This window comes from Lepidochelys kempii, chromosome 1 (assembly GCF_965140285.1).
Source record: "Lepidochelys kempii isolate rLepKem1 chromosome 1, rLepKem1.hap1, whole genome shotgun sequence".
NCBI lineage: Eukaryota > Metazoa > Chordata > Testudines > Cheloniidae > Lepidochelys > Lepidochelys kempii.
The window spans coordinates 258,522,067-258,534,221 of NC_136380.1; the positions used below are offsets into that span (position 1 = coordinate 258,522,067).

The window sequence follows — 12,155 nt, forward strand, 5'->3', positions numbered from 1 at the left end:
GGGGTAGAGGAGTGAAGGATGCAAATGAGAAATATGTAATTCCTCTCTCTTCTCCCCATCCCATACCACTTTGGATGCTACAGATCACTTATTGGTGTGGAAGAACTGATGGGTAGATCTGATAAGGAGATGGATGAAACCTACCGGTAACTGCTCCTCACACTTTCGCCCACCCCCCTGTTGACTAGCAGGTGACCACTTGAGCTTTTGTTCAGAAAACAGTCTCTGGAGCTGTGGAAAAGCAGCACCTCAGTGTCCAGGCCTGCCCTGGCACTTGGACCCAGTAATGAGCTGCCAAATCTTAACAACCAGTTCACTCCTCACCCCACGAGGGGGTCGTGGCCCACCCCCACCCCCGGGACTCTTGCCCCATCCAACCCGCCGCGTTCCTTGACTCTCCCTTCCTCCCTGGGACCCCTGCCCCATCCATCCCCTCCCCGTCCCCTGACTGCCCCCAGCACTGAGCAGGAGGGTCTCGTGGGCCACTGTAGTGGGTGCCTACCCCACCCCTAAGAGCCAGAGGGACCTGCCGGGGGGGCGAGGTGTGGTGTCCTGATGGTGCTTACCTGGGGCAGCTCCCAGGAAGCATCTGGCAGGTCCCTCTGGCTCCTAGGGGCGGGGTAGAGTAGCTAGGAGGGAAGCAGGGGGAGTGGCCACTGATCACATCAAAAGTGGCACCTTAGGCACCGACTCCGTGAGTGCTCCGGAGCTGGAGCACCCACAGGGAAAATTTGGTGGGTGCAAAGCACCCAAGGAGTCAGCACCTCAGGTGCCAGTTGTTAAATTTAGAAGGCCTTTTTGAACCGGTTGTCCTGTGAGGGAGAACCGGTTCTAAAAGGGCTTCTAAATTTAACAACCAATTCCAGCAAACTGGTGCAAACCGGCTCCAGCTCACCACTGCTTGGACCCCATGTAAGACTCCATATATCAATTGCAGGGGAGGGGTGTCACATGCTGGAACTGTGCTTCGGAATGGAACATAAGGCATTAACAATTGGAGGTAGAGGGGACATCAGTCCATGCTGAAAGAGTTGAGGCACTAGCCAGCTAAATAGGTATCCAGGCCCAGATATCTCTGTTCCTGACATCCATTGAAATCAGTGGGGCTCAAATTTCATGGTGGAGCAGGGCACAAACCTGATGCCACAATTCCTTTTAGCCAACTCTAGTGCTCGGCTTGCTAAAAGGGTAGGGTGGAGTAGCATGGACTGGATGAGATGAAAATCTAGTGCTCTCACTCGGTGGATGTATTGATTTGTTATAGAATGAGTAGGGGTGTATCTGTGCGAGGCTTCCTCCCCCCGCTGGGTGCAGGGCTGCCCTAATCCAGATACCTTTTGCAGCTTGGTTGTCTGTGTGTTTATCCCACTAATGTTAGTGTCATCTGCTAATTTAATTATAGGTGAATTCACCCTAAGGGTGTCAGGTAGGTGTGCAGGGAGCAGCAAGGGAAAGTTATGCACATGTTTACTTGAATTGGTCAAAGTCTGTGGCACCTTAATTGATTCTTGGACTATGGAAACTGACCGGTGTCTAAAGATTGTGATAAGCTTTTTGTGGGCCCCAGCTCAAATACAACAGGGTTAGCTAAAGACTTCCTTTTTTGCCTGTAAAGACATCCATGCAATAGAAGCCAGTGATGCAAGAGGAAGGCTGCTGAGCTGCATCCTCTTCCTCATTTGAGAGGCTTAAAGGTAGGTCCGGATTCTGCCTGTTCTCACACCTTTGCATACGGGACTAGAACTTGTTGATATATTAGCCCTGCACTGATCTCATAAACCAGCCTCTGGTCTTCGGAGCAGCCATCTGAAGTTCCTCTCCTGTTGTAGCTTGGCCTCCTGTGGCTGACTCCTTCTTCTCTAACAGCAGCAGCCCTCTGTTTTTGGCCAGCGCTCGCTGCAGGCTCCTCGAGAAGAATGAAAGCTCTTTAGTCACAGAAGCAGTGTCCAAAATCACCCTTGGCTCATCTCGCTCCAGCTGCAGCCAACCCTCCAGCTCCTTCCACTGCCCCCACCCAGCTCTCTTTTCCTGCCACTAAGTTTTATATAGCAGGAGTGGGACAGAGCAGGGGAGATCTGTTTCAGACAGAGCTAGGTCTAGCGGATGCCAGGGAACTTTTGTACCTTGAGCTTGTGCCTTATCTTCCTGGCTGGAGGGGGCTGGCCCTATTAAGTGCAGTAAAAACAAACAGCTGGCTGATCCAAGGTCCATCCTATTGGGACTCTCAACTCCTCTTCCCCCCTCTTAGAGCTCCCACAGCAAAGTCAACAAACAAAACACCATATCGGCCCAAGGCCATGCACTGACATCCTAAGCGGGACTGTGGTCATTCCTGAAGAATGTTGGCATGTTAAATAAGGAGATCCTAAGTGGGTTTTTAATGTAACTGATGATGTTCTCTGCTGCTATCTGCTGTGTTCAGAGAAACTCTGGGAGGCCTGGAGTGGTTGGGATAGCAGAGAATTTTCTCAAAGTCCGATAGATTCAGCCTTGAGGAGACCATTCTGATCATCTAGTCTGACACAGGCCTTAGAACTACCCAGTTCCTGCTGTGAGCCCGATAACTTGTGATGGAACTCCATGATATCTTCTAGAAACGCATCACCTCTGGGAACCAAGCTGAGGAAGAATCCACCAGATCTCTTAGTAAGGTGTTCTTGTAAAAGTTAAAATTCAGTCTGATTTAAGGAATCATGCACCTCTTCCCAAAAAAGGGGAAAAAAAAAAAAAAGTCCTAAAAATGATGTGTCCTAATTGCTCTATCCCACCACTACCCACTATTAAAGGTGCAGCTCTTGTTCCCTATTTAGGAGCAGGTTTGTGGGGTTTTTGTTTTTTTGTTTTTTTATATTAAGGGACAAGTGTGGGTGGCATGGGCCTAAACAACCTGAGCTCTCTGTACTCAAAACCCTGAACCACATTGAACTGTTTAGGGTGGGACATTGACAGATCATGTTAACGTAATTGATTCTCTAGGCCACCAGCTCTCAGCCTTTCCAGATGACTGTGTGCCTTTCAGGAGTCTGATTTGTCTTGCGTACCCACAGGTTTCACCTCACTTAAAAACTACTTGCTTGCAAAATCAGACATAAAAATACAAAAGCGTCACAACCACTTTTACAGACAAATTGCTTATGTTCTCATTTTTACCATATAATTATAAAATCAATTGGAATATGAATATTGTACTTATATTTCAGTATATAGTAGATAGAGCAGTATAAACAAGTCATTGTCCGTATGAAATTTTAGTTCATACTCATGGCGCTAGTGCTTGTTATGTAGCCTGTTGTAAAGCTAGGCACCTATCTAGATGAGTTGATGTACCCCCTGGAAGACCTCTGTGCATCCCCAGAGGTAAACAGACCCCTGGTTGAAAACCACTGCTCTAGGTCCACTTATTCCATCAAAATTAACACAGCACTAACCAACTATACAGTTATGCCAAATTGGCTGCATGATCCCAAATGTCATTGGCCAGTTGCATTCTTCCATTGAAAAGGCCTGGTTGGCATTGTCCAAACTCAATTTTTAAGTAAAACAATGTAGAAAAAAGCACTTAGGCGCGCCCCCCCACACACACACACGTAAGTAAGAGGGAGATGCGTACTCGCTACTTCTGGGGAAATAATTCCTTCAATGAGTTAGAATCCTAGCAAAAGAAAAAAGCCCATCCCTCAAAGAAATGGACGTTAATAATGAGCCTGCCCTTTCCTCCCCTTAATCCACTCACAGACACTAACAAGTGACCTTTTGAATTTCTTTATCTCAAAAGGCATCAGCTACTAGCTGCTGCATCTTCTGCAGCCTTCTTGTAGCACGATTAGTATGCAGTTATTTAAGAATGCAAAGTCCCTTACCTGAAGTACTTAATCTGAGGCAGTATAGTCAAAATGGGTGTGGGGAAGGAGAGGAATGTAACTCATGTCACTTGGATTAATTAGAGAGCTGTCTACCAGAGGGTTTTGGATGAAGAATGTCTGACTTCTCAACCACTGCTGATTAGCACCAGCAACACTTGAAATCCTCACATGTGGGGACGCACATTTAAATCACATAATTCTTCCTCATCTCTGAGATGATGCCATTGCACACGTAGGTCCTGTGCTACTATGATCTGACAGTTCACTGACACCAAGAGACCAAAGTCCAATGCAGCCCACACAGAAACAGTAGATGCAAATTTCCTTGATGCTAAAACACCTGATATGACCAGGCTCTTGCCATCAAGGAAGTTTCAGGTATTGAATTACTGAAGCACCAGATCCATCAGTGTTGAGTGGTGGCATGAGACACATACCTCCCTCTCTTCCTCCTTGTGCTCCAAGTAATGAGCACAATCCCACCAACTGAGCTGATCCCTGTAATTACATACTGCTGCATGGTAGAAATTGCAGCTGAGAAGTCAAAGAGTTCCTTTGGGCTGGCTGAGTTTGACCCTGCATCTAAGCCTACCGTATGGGATGATGAGATAAAGTTCCCAAGCATGGGCCTTCTGCTGGACATGCAGCCCATCTGGCTGCTGATGCCTGACTTGTTAGACTGGAAGGCTGCTTCCTCTGGATGGTCAGTACTGGGGGCAGTACCCTCACGATATCTCCAATAAGGGGCAATAGAACTGCCTTTATGTAGGCAATTGATGAAAGGCTAGTTGGGAATGTGCCCCTAATGAACATGCTCATCTATTACAGACCTAGGGTGACCAGATAGCAAGTGTGAAAAATCGGGACCGGGGTGGGGGGTAATAGGAGCCTATCTAAGAAAAAGACACAAAAATCAGGACTGTCCCTATAAAATAGGGACATCTGGTCACCTTGCTTCTCTTCTGATGCCACTGTTGGGAGCTAGTAGATCTGGTCTTCGTCATGGGTCAAAAGACACACCATGATGCAGAAGATGCTCAACACAGTAAGAGGGGTTGAGAGGGAGGGCAGAAGTACTCCATGGGGCCAAATCTCCATGGCAGATTCCTAATGCTGATTATCCTAAAACTTTAGTATCTGCATTTTTTCTTATTTATGTTGAATATCCCTGAAAGGGGCTGAGGAGGGAGCACCTGATGCCTTTCAGCTGCTGCTTGCTCCTTCCTGCTGGCTTTATACAGCCTGGTGTTGAGCGCATGAAGATTCAGGGGCTGAGTGCTTGCTAGCCCTGATGGATGCTGCTCTCCGCAAGCCACAGCTAGATGCACTTGACCTGCAGTAAGGTTCTGCCAAGCCCCATGGTCTCAACTCATTCAGTGGAGATGGCAAAGTTCCATTGTTAACTATGGTCTGGGGTCTGAATTTCAGACTGCACACTGTTCACCAGCTGTACCACAACTCCCCCTGCTGGCAATGGGAGGTTTACACAAAGACCAAAGGTTAGATATGGCTGTTAGCTAGTATCTAAACTTTATTTATTTGATGCCTTCTTGTCATTCAGCATCACTCAGTGGGAAAGTAGTGGCATTTTGAAGAGCACTGCTGTTTTAAGCCCTTTTGTCTTTGTGGCTCTCCCTGACTGTTTGTGCAGCTCCCAGGTGCTTCCCTGTACCAACCCCGCCAACGTTCCATCCATTATACTGATCAATATTGGCATAGGTAATGTCAACATTAAGTGTTTTCATTAGCCTTTGGCATTGACTGTCCATGGAGATTAGTAAGGGGCTGCTGGGCTGTTATTTCAGGCTGCCTGCAGACTGAAGAAAGCAAGTGTGTAAGTTACACTCGGCTCCCATTTTTAAATGTTTTCTTTGCAACCCTGAGAGCTAGAAACGTAGAAAAACTCAGATTGTACATCATCTGAATATGCCACGTGGACTGTTAATACATGAAGCAGGCTCTGCATTTAGCCAAGGCTTGAAAATAAGCATTCCTCCAAGATCAAAAGACTATGCATTCAAACAGAAAATAGAAATCTGTAAGAGCACCAACTACTACTGTCCCTTCCAGTAGGGTAGAGAACTCCCTGCTATTGTTAATTTTGTCTTGAATGAAATATTCATGATTCTAAGGCAAAGAAAATTTGAACAGAGAGTTCAGTACAACGGAGGGTGCAATGGTAGGAAGGGAGAAGTAGTATTATTAGATTTATTTAAAAAGAAGGGGGGGGGGGATCCTATTCAAGATGCTAGGTGTTGTCCCTGCCATGAACTACATAAACAAAATTAGATTGTGTATAAAATACCCAACTCTTCTCTCTCCCACCCATCTGATGAATCTCAAAGGCCCACCTCCATGGCAGCTCACACAAATAGTCGTGTCTTGCAGTATATTCAGAAGTTCAATAAGTCTGGGCTATTTTAGATGGGAGAGGAAGCCTGTGTCAGCACAGAGGCTGCTCACAGAAACCACCACCACCAGCCACTGCTCTTTTAGATCAAGGAGGATCCCACACAAATGCCTTCACTGATTGCAATTGTGGCAGTGTGGCAGAGTCTCTCTAGCAGCAATATCCCAGCCCATTTAGGGCTTTATAGATCAAAACCTGCAGTTTAAATTCAGTCTAAAAAACAACAGCTAGCAATGCTGATCATAAATCACCAGTGACACATGCTGCCAACAGGAAGCCCCGCTTTTATAGATGGCTGCTGCTTAATTTCTGTACCATCTTAAATTTCCAGCTAGATCTACTGCTATGTGATCATCCAACAAGACAACAGCTTGGGATCCAATACAACCCCCGCTTTGTGAACACAGGTAACGTGATGGGGGCATAGTCTCAGTCAAAGGGAGGTAGGATTACTTATTGCATTCTTGCATTTTTCATAAATAATGGGCATGCCAGCTTTGCATCACAGGTGCTTTATGTACTATAACTCTGTTCCATAAGCTACAACAAATGGCCATGCATTTGATCACAAAAGTATTGCCTGAAACCACACAAGGACAGTAGGTACTGTGTGTGTATATACAAAAAGAAAAGGAGGACTTGTGGCACCTTAGAGACTAACAAATTTATTTGAGCATAAGCTTTCGTGAGCTACAGCTCACTTCATCGGATGCATTCAGTGGAAAATACAGTGGGGAGATTTATATACATAGAGAACATGAAACAATGGGTGTTACCATATATACTGTAAGGAGAGTGATCAGGTAAGGTGAGCTATTACCAGCAGGAGAGCCGGGGCGGGGGGGGGACGACCTTTTGCAGTGATAATCAAGGTGGGCCATTTCCAGCAGTTGACAAGAACATCTGAGAAACAGTGGGGGGTGGGAATAAACCAGGGGAAATAGTTTTACTTTGTGTAATGACCCATCCACTCCCAGTCTCTATTCAAGCCTAAATTAATTGTATCCAGTTTGCAAATTAATTGCAATTCAGCCGTCTCTCCCTGGAGTCTGGTTTTGAAGTCTTTTTGTGGAAGAATTGCCACTTTTAGGTCTGTAATTGAGTGACCAGAGAGATTGAAGTGTTCTCCGACTGGTTTATACAGATATATATTTCTGTATCCTAAACATGATACTATGGCGTGGTATTAATCAGAAATAACGCTTAGCTTCTATTTTTCATACAGTAGCCTTCAACAGCCTTGCAAGGTCACCCTAAGCAGCAGCGTAGCCACAGGATTGGTTGCTTAGCAAGAGAACGCGTTGAGGAGGATACTACATTTCCCATAGTGCATTGCTGGGGCATCCTACGGTGGCCTGTAGTTAAACTCAGGGATCCTTTATCTATCCGCCTCTTTAAATGTTAATCAGCTGACTGAAATACTTCAAAGCAGCTATGGCTACCTTCCACCAGGATTGTTAATGGGTTAGCGTCGGTGATTTAAAATTTAAAAGATTAGAGAGAGCAATGTATTGTTCCCCGAGTGCATAACACAGAACGATATCAAAGTATATTTAAGTTTAGTTTTTTATTTAAGCCTTGAAAATCTATTTAAAATCCCCCCCCACTGAAATCATTCCTGTTGTATCTACAGCCAACACGACTAAATACATAAATATATATGGGGACAATACTGTATAAATTGATCTCCCCTCCCAGAAGTTTGCCCACCTCAATGTTTAGCAAATGCCCCTTTTCTGTTGTTGTTGTTGTTGTTTTGCAATGCACTCGATATATCTTTTTGCATGGCTCTTGCATAAAAATGGGATTTTTCCATCCCTCTCCACCGTTTATTTCCCTGTTGCGCTTCAGGACTTTGCAAATAATTTAATGCATTACTTTTTCACCCCGTTCTACTTTGCTGTTTGCTGCTGCGGTTCTATCTAAATTTTCGTTCTAGCAAAGCATGTTAATAGACTCATTTGCATGAGCCACTCCAAGATGAATGCTGGGGTTTTTTGTTGTTTGTATTAATTTTTTTTTAAACCTGCTGGTTTCGTTATGCATCCACGTCTTTAAAAAAAATCCCCTCGTGTTTAATAAGCTGTCACATACACGTTAAACTGCTACTAAAGTACACGAGGCACTCGATGCAAATGTAGCTGTTGAATGAAGCAACAGCGTGCTGCGTCTAATCCCTGCGTGCCTATTGTAAAGGAATTGATCCACAATTTGGATCAAAATATGTTAGGAGGTCAGATCCTACCCCCTCCTCACCTAATAATCTCACTTTTGCCCAGAGCTCACTGAATAACTCCCCCCCAAAAAACTATCGAGCTGCACCTCTTAGATTGTCTCTTTCTCTGCTTCGTGTATTTATTTATTTTTAAATCGTGTGTTCACTTCTCCCCTTTCCCCGCAGTTAAAATAAACACCCATCTGAATCAAAAAGGAGAAAGCTATTAGACGGGGTGGACAAGCACACAGAGAGAGGGCTGGAGAGAAACAGATATGGAAATTTCAAGGACAAACGGTTGATTATTTAAATCCTGTATTTAAATAAAATAATTCTGCCCGTGCATGGTTTATAAACTGACAAACTATTTGTATGCTTGTTCCCTATGTCATACCCTGCAATTGAGCTGGGAAGAGGGGGTGGGTACCGATCTGTGGGTCCATGTATGTAGATATATTTGTTTGGTGGTGGTTTTCGTGTTGTTAGGATTCCAGGTTATTTTATGGCTATTAAAAAGTGTTTCAGAGGCATTTTAACTTTCTCCACCTGAAGTGACTCGGTACCATAAGATCTCAGATTTCAGCTCCGCACCTCAATGTTTGCATCCCCGATGTTGTTATATTCATATTTGTTATAAAAAATAAATGGAAAAGGGGGAAGAAAAACAACCTATCCTTCCAGCAAAATGGCGATGGCACGTACATTTAATCTCCTGATAGCAATTAAACACTTTCCCGGGATATGTATGTAAATTACGGTTACACTAGTGATAATCTGCCCCTCTCCCAGTCCCAGGCTCCCCCTCCCCTGGTCCCCTCAAAGAGGGTAGAAATCCGTTTTGAAACGCTAAAATCGATTCCTCACTAAAAAATGCAGGAGGAAATAAAACAGCTCAGGATTGCCCCTGTGCAAGCCCCCAAACCAGTTTGTGGGGGGCAAACGGGATGGGGAGGGGGCAGGTGCAGCCCCGGGGGTACCTGGCTGGGTGTGTGCGGAGGGCTGGAGTAAGGTATGAGGCGGGTGGGGTGTCTGTGTCCCCCAATTTCTTCTCCATGGCAGTTGAGCTTGTTATTGTTTAGGAATCTCTCAGCCCAGTGCGGTAGTTTTTTGGGAAGAGGGGTAATGGAGGGAACCCCCCTCCCTGCCCCCGGTGCCCCGCCTACAGCTCAGGCAGGGCTGGGCCGTGCCCCCTGCCCGTGTGCCCCCAGCCCCGGGCAGGGGGCAGCCAGGGGGACTCTGGGGGAGGGGGATGGCTGCAAACTTCCCATCTAATACCAAAGAAAGTTTTGCAGAGCAGGAGTTTGGGGAGGGGGCAGGAGTGGGGGTCCCGGGGCTGGGGGCGGGAGGTTCCCCCCTGGGGACCCTCCCCAGGCTTGGGGGAGCCACCCCTCCCCCCCTCCTCAGCCAGGTCGGGCTGCGCCTCGCCCGGCTCGGGGCTCCCTGTGTTAGTTGGGGTCTGTTCCCGGGGCCCCCGAGGGGGTCCCGGGGCCCGCAGCGGGCCGGGATCGGGGTCCCCCGGCGGCCCAGACCTGGCCCTTGCCCCCGGTCGCTCGGCCCGGGCCGGGGCCCCCCCGGCCGCCCGGCTAGGGGGGCGCAAAGGGGAAATGTGGCGGGGCCCCGGCGGCACCCGGCGCCGTTTGGGGCGGCCTGAGCGGGCGGGGGGCGGCGGCGGCGAGAGCGGGGCCCGGCGGCGGGGAGTCCAGGGACCCGGGCAGCCGGGGGCGGCGGCGGGGGGGCGCGGGGCCGCCCGGGGAGGGGGAAAAGGGCCGCTTGGGGCGGCGGAAGAAACACAGATGTCGGCGGCGCGGCGCCATTCGGGGCCCTGAGCAGGCAGCCAGCAGCCCTGTCCTCACCGCGGTCCGCGCCGCGGCGCTAAATACCCGGATGCGCCGGCTGCTGCCTGGAGAGCCAGACAAGGCGCGGGAAGCGGAGAGGGAGGCAGAGCCGAGCCTGCCGGGGGGGACCGAGACCCGCGGACGGGGGGGAGGGGCGGCCACTCACAGCCTGACAGGGGGACCCCAGGCCCTGACTGACAGACACCGAAACGCAGACCAGGCCCACAAGGGACCGAGCCACAGAGAAGCACCTGCCACCGCCAGGAGGGGACGCCGGTCGTGAGGGGGCCAGCTCGTCTGCCCGTTGCCAGGAGAAGCCCGGCGCCCGTCTCGCAGGCCGGCCTTCCGCGTGGCCACTGGGACGAAGCATCGCACGTGGCGAGAGTGCGTGGGAGCCAGCGGGCAGCGAGGCGGCTTGAGGACCCCGTGCACAGGGCTCTTCCAATTCCCTTGGCCCGAAGGGAAAGCAAAAGATGACGGAGAATTCTGCCTCGGCTCCTGCGGCCAAGCCCAAACGGGCCAAGGCGGCCAAGAAGTCAACAGACCACCCCAAGTACTCTGACATGATAGTGGCCGCCATCCAGGCTGAAAAGAGCCGGGCCGGCTCCTCTCGCCAGTCCATCCAGAAATACATTAAGAGCCACTACAAAGTGGGGGAGAACGCTGACTTCCAAATCAAGTTGGCCATCAGGAGGCTGGTCACCACTGGTGTCCTAAAGCAGACCAAAGGGGTCGGCGCGTCTGGTTCTTTCCGCCTGGCCAAGGCCGATGAACCCAAGAAGCCACCTCCAGCCAAGAAAGCCAAGAAGGAAGTCAAGAAGGCCACGACGCCCAGGAAAACAGCTAAACCCAAGAAAGCTGCCACCAAGTCCCCAGCCAAGAAGCCAAAAGCTGCCACCAAGAAAGCCAAAAAGAAGCCAGCGGCTGCTCCAAAGAAAGCCAAGAAGCCAAAGACTGTCAAGGCCAAGCCAGTGAAGGCACTGAAGCCCAAAAAGGCAAAGCCATCGAAACCCAAAGCAAAGTCCAGTGCGAAGAAATCAGCCAAGAAGAAGTGAAGTGCAAGTCTGGGATCTTTCTTGGACATTTTTCTTCACTTCTACTTCTGTAAATAGTTTTCTTCTTTATTCTCTTCTCTCTTTCTATTGCAACTTTATAAAAGACTGGACTGTTATTTCCCTGAAATAGTTAAAATAATTCAATTACTAAAAAAAACAACAACGCAGTGCTGAGACTTGTCTTACAAGTGTTATTGGTTTGTTTTTTCTTCTGTTGTAATCTTAGAGCTCTCTATTTTTTTTAATGTATGAAATACTTATTTGTGTGTTGGGAGCAGGGGGGAATCCATGTTGGATAAAAGGGAATTGAGTTCCCCAGTCTCCTACCAGCTCCAGGGTATCATACAGGTAAATTGGCTATGCATGGAACTTGCCCATGCCAGAGTGTGGGGACAAAGACCTCTAAATGAAGGGGGTCTGAGAAAAATAATTGTGCTGGAAGATCTTGATTACATGGGATTAATTGCTGTAGCATAAATTACATTTTCTTTAACCTCAGTCTGATGGTTCAGCATTTCCCATATATATATATATATATACACACACACACACACACTAATGACAGGGAGACCAGCTCATGATGCATGTGATGTGTCTTCCCCACCCCAGTGAGAGGAATGGGCTGGAGTTGGTAATCTGTCCACCTACTTTGCTCTTGTGGGAGGAGGTTGCCTTTTAACTGAGAGGCTTTAAAACGGGGATCAGTGGAAATTTCCTGGTGGGATTTGCAAAGTGGATTTTTCCTAAAAAGGCTGGATTTGCAGAAAATCATGGTTG

The 12,155-nt window shown here is 48.2% G+C and overlaps 1 protein-coding gene across 1 annotated transcript; it reads left to right on the forward strand.

Annotated features, from left to right (window-relative positions):
• Positions 1–10,393: 10,393 nt before the first annotated feature.
• H1-0 (H1.0 linker histone) lies at positions 10,394–11,791 on the forward strand. Its single transcript, XM_073325837.2, has one exon. It carries the CDS (start codon positions 10,797–10,799, stop codon positions 11,376–11,378), a length of 582 nt encoding a protein of 193 aa, XP_073181938.1. The 5' UTR covers positions 10,394–10,796; the 3' UTR covers positions 11,379–11,791.
• Positions 11,792–12,155: the final 364 nt, after the last annotated feature.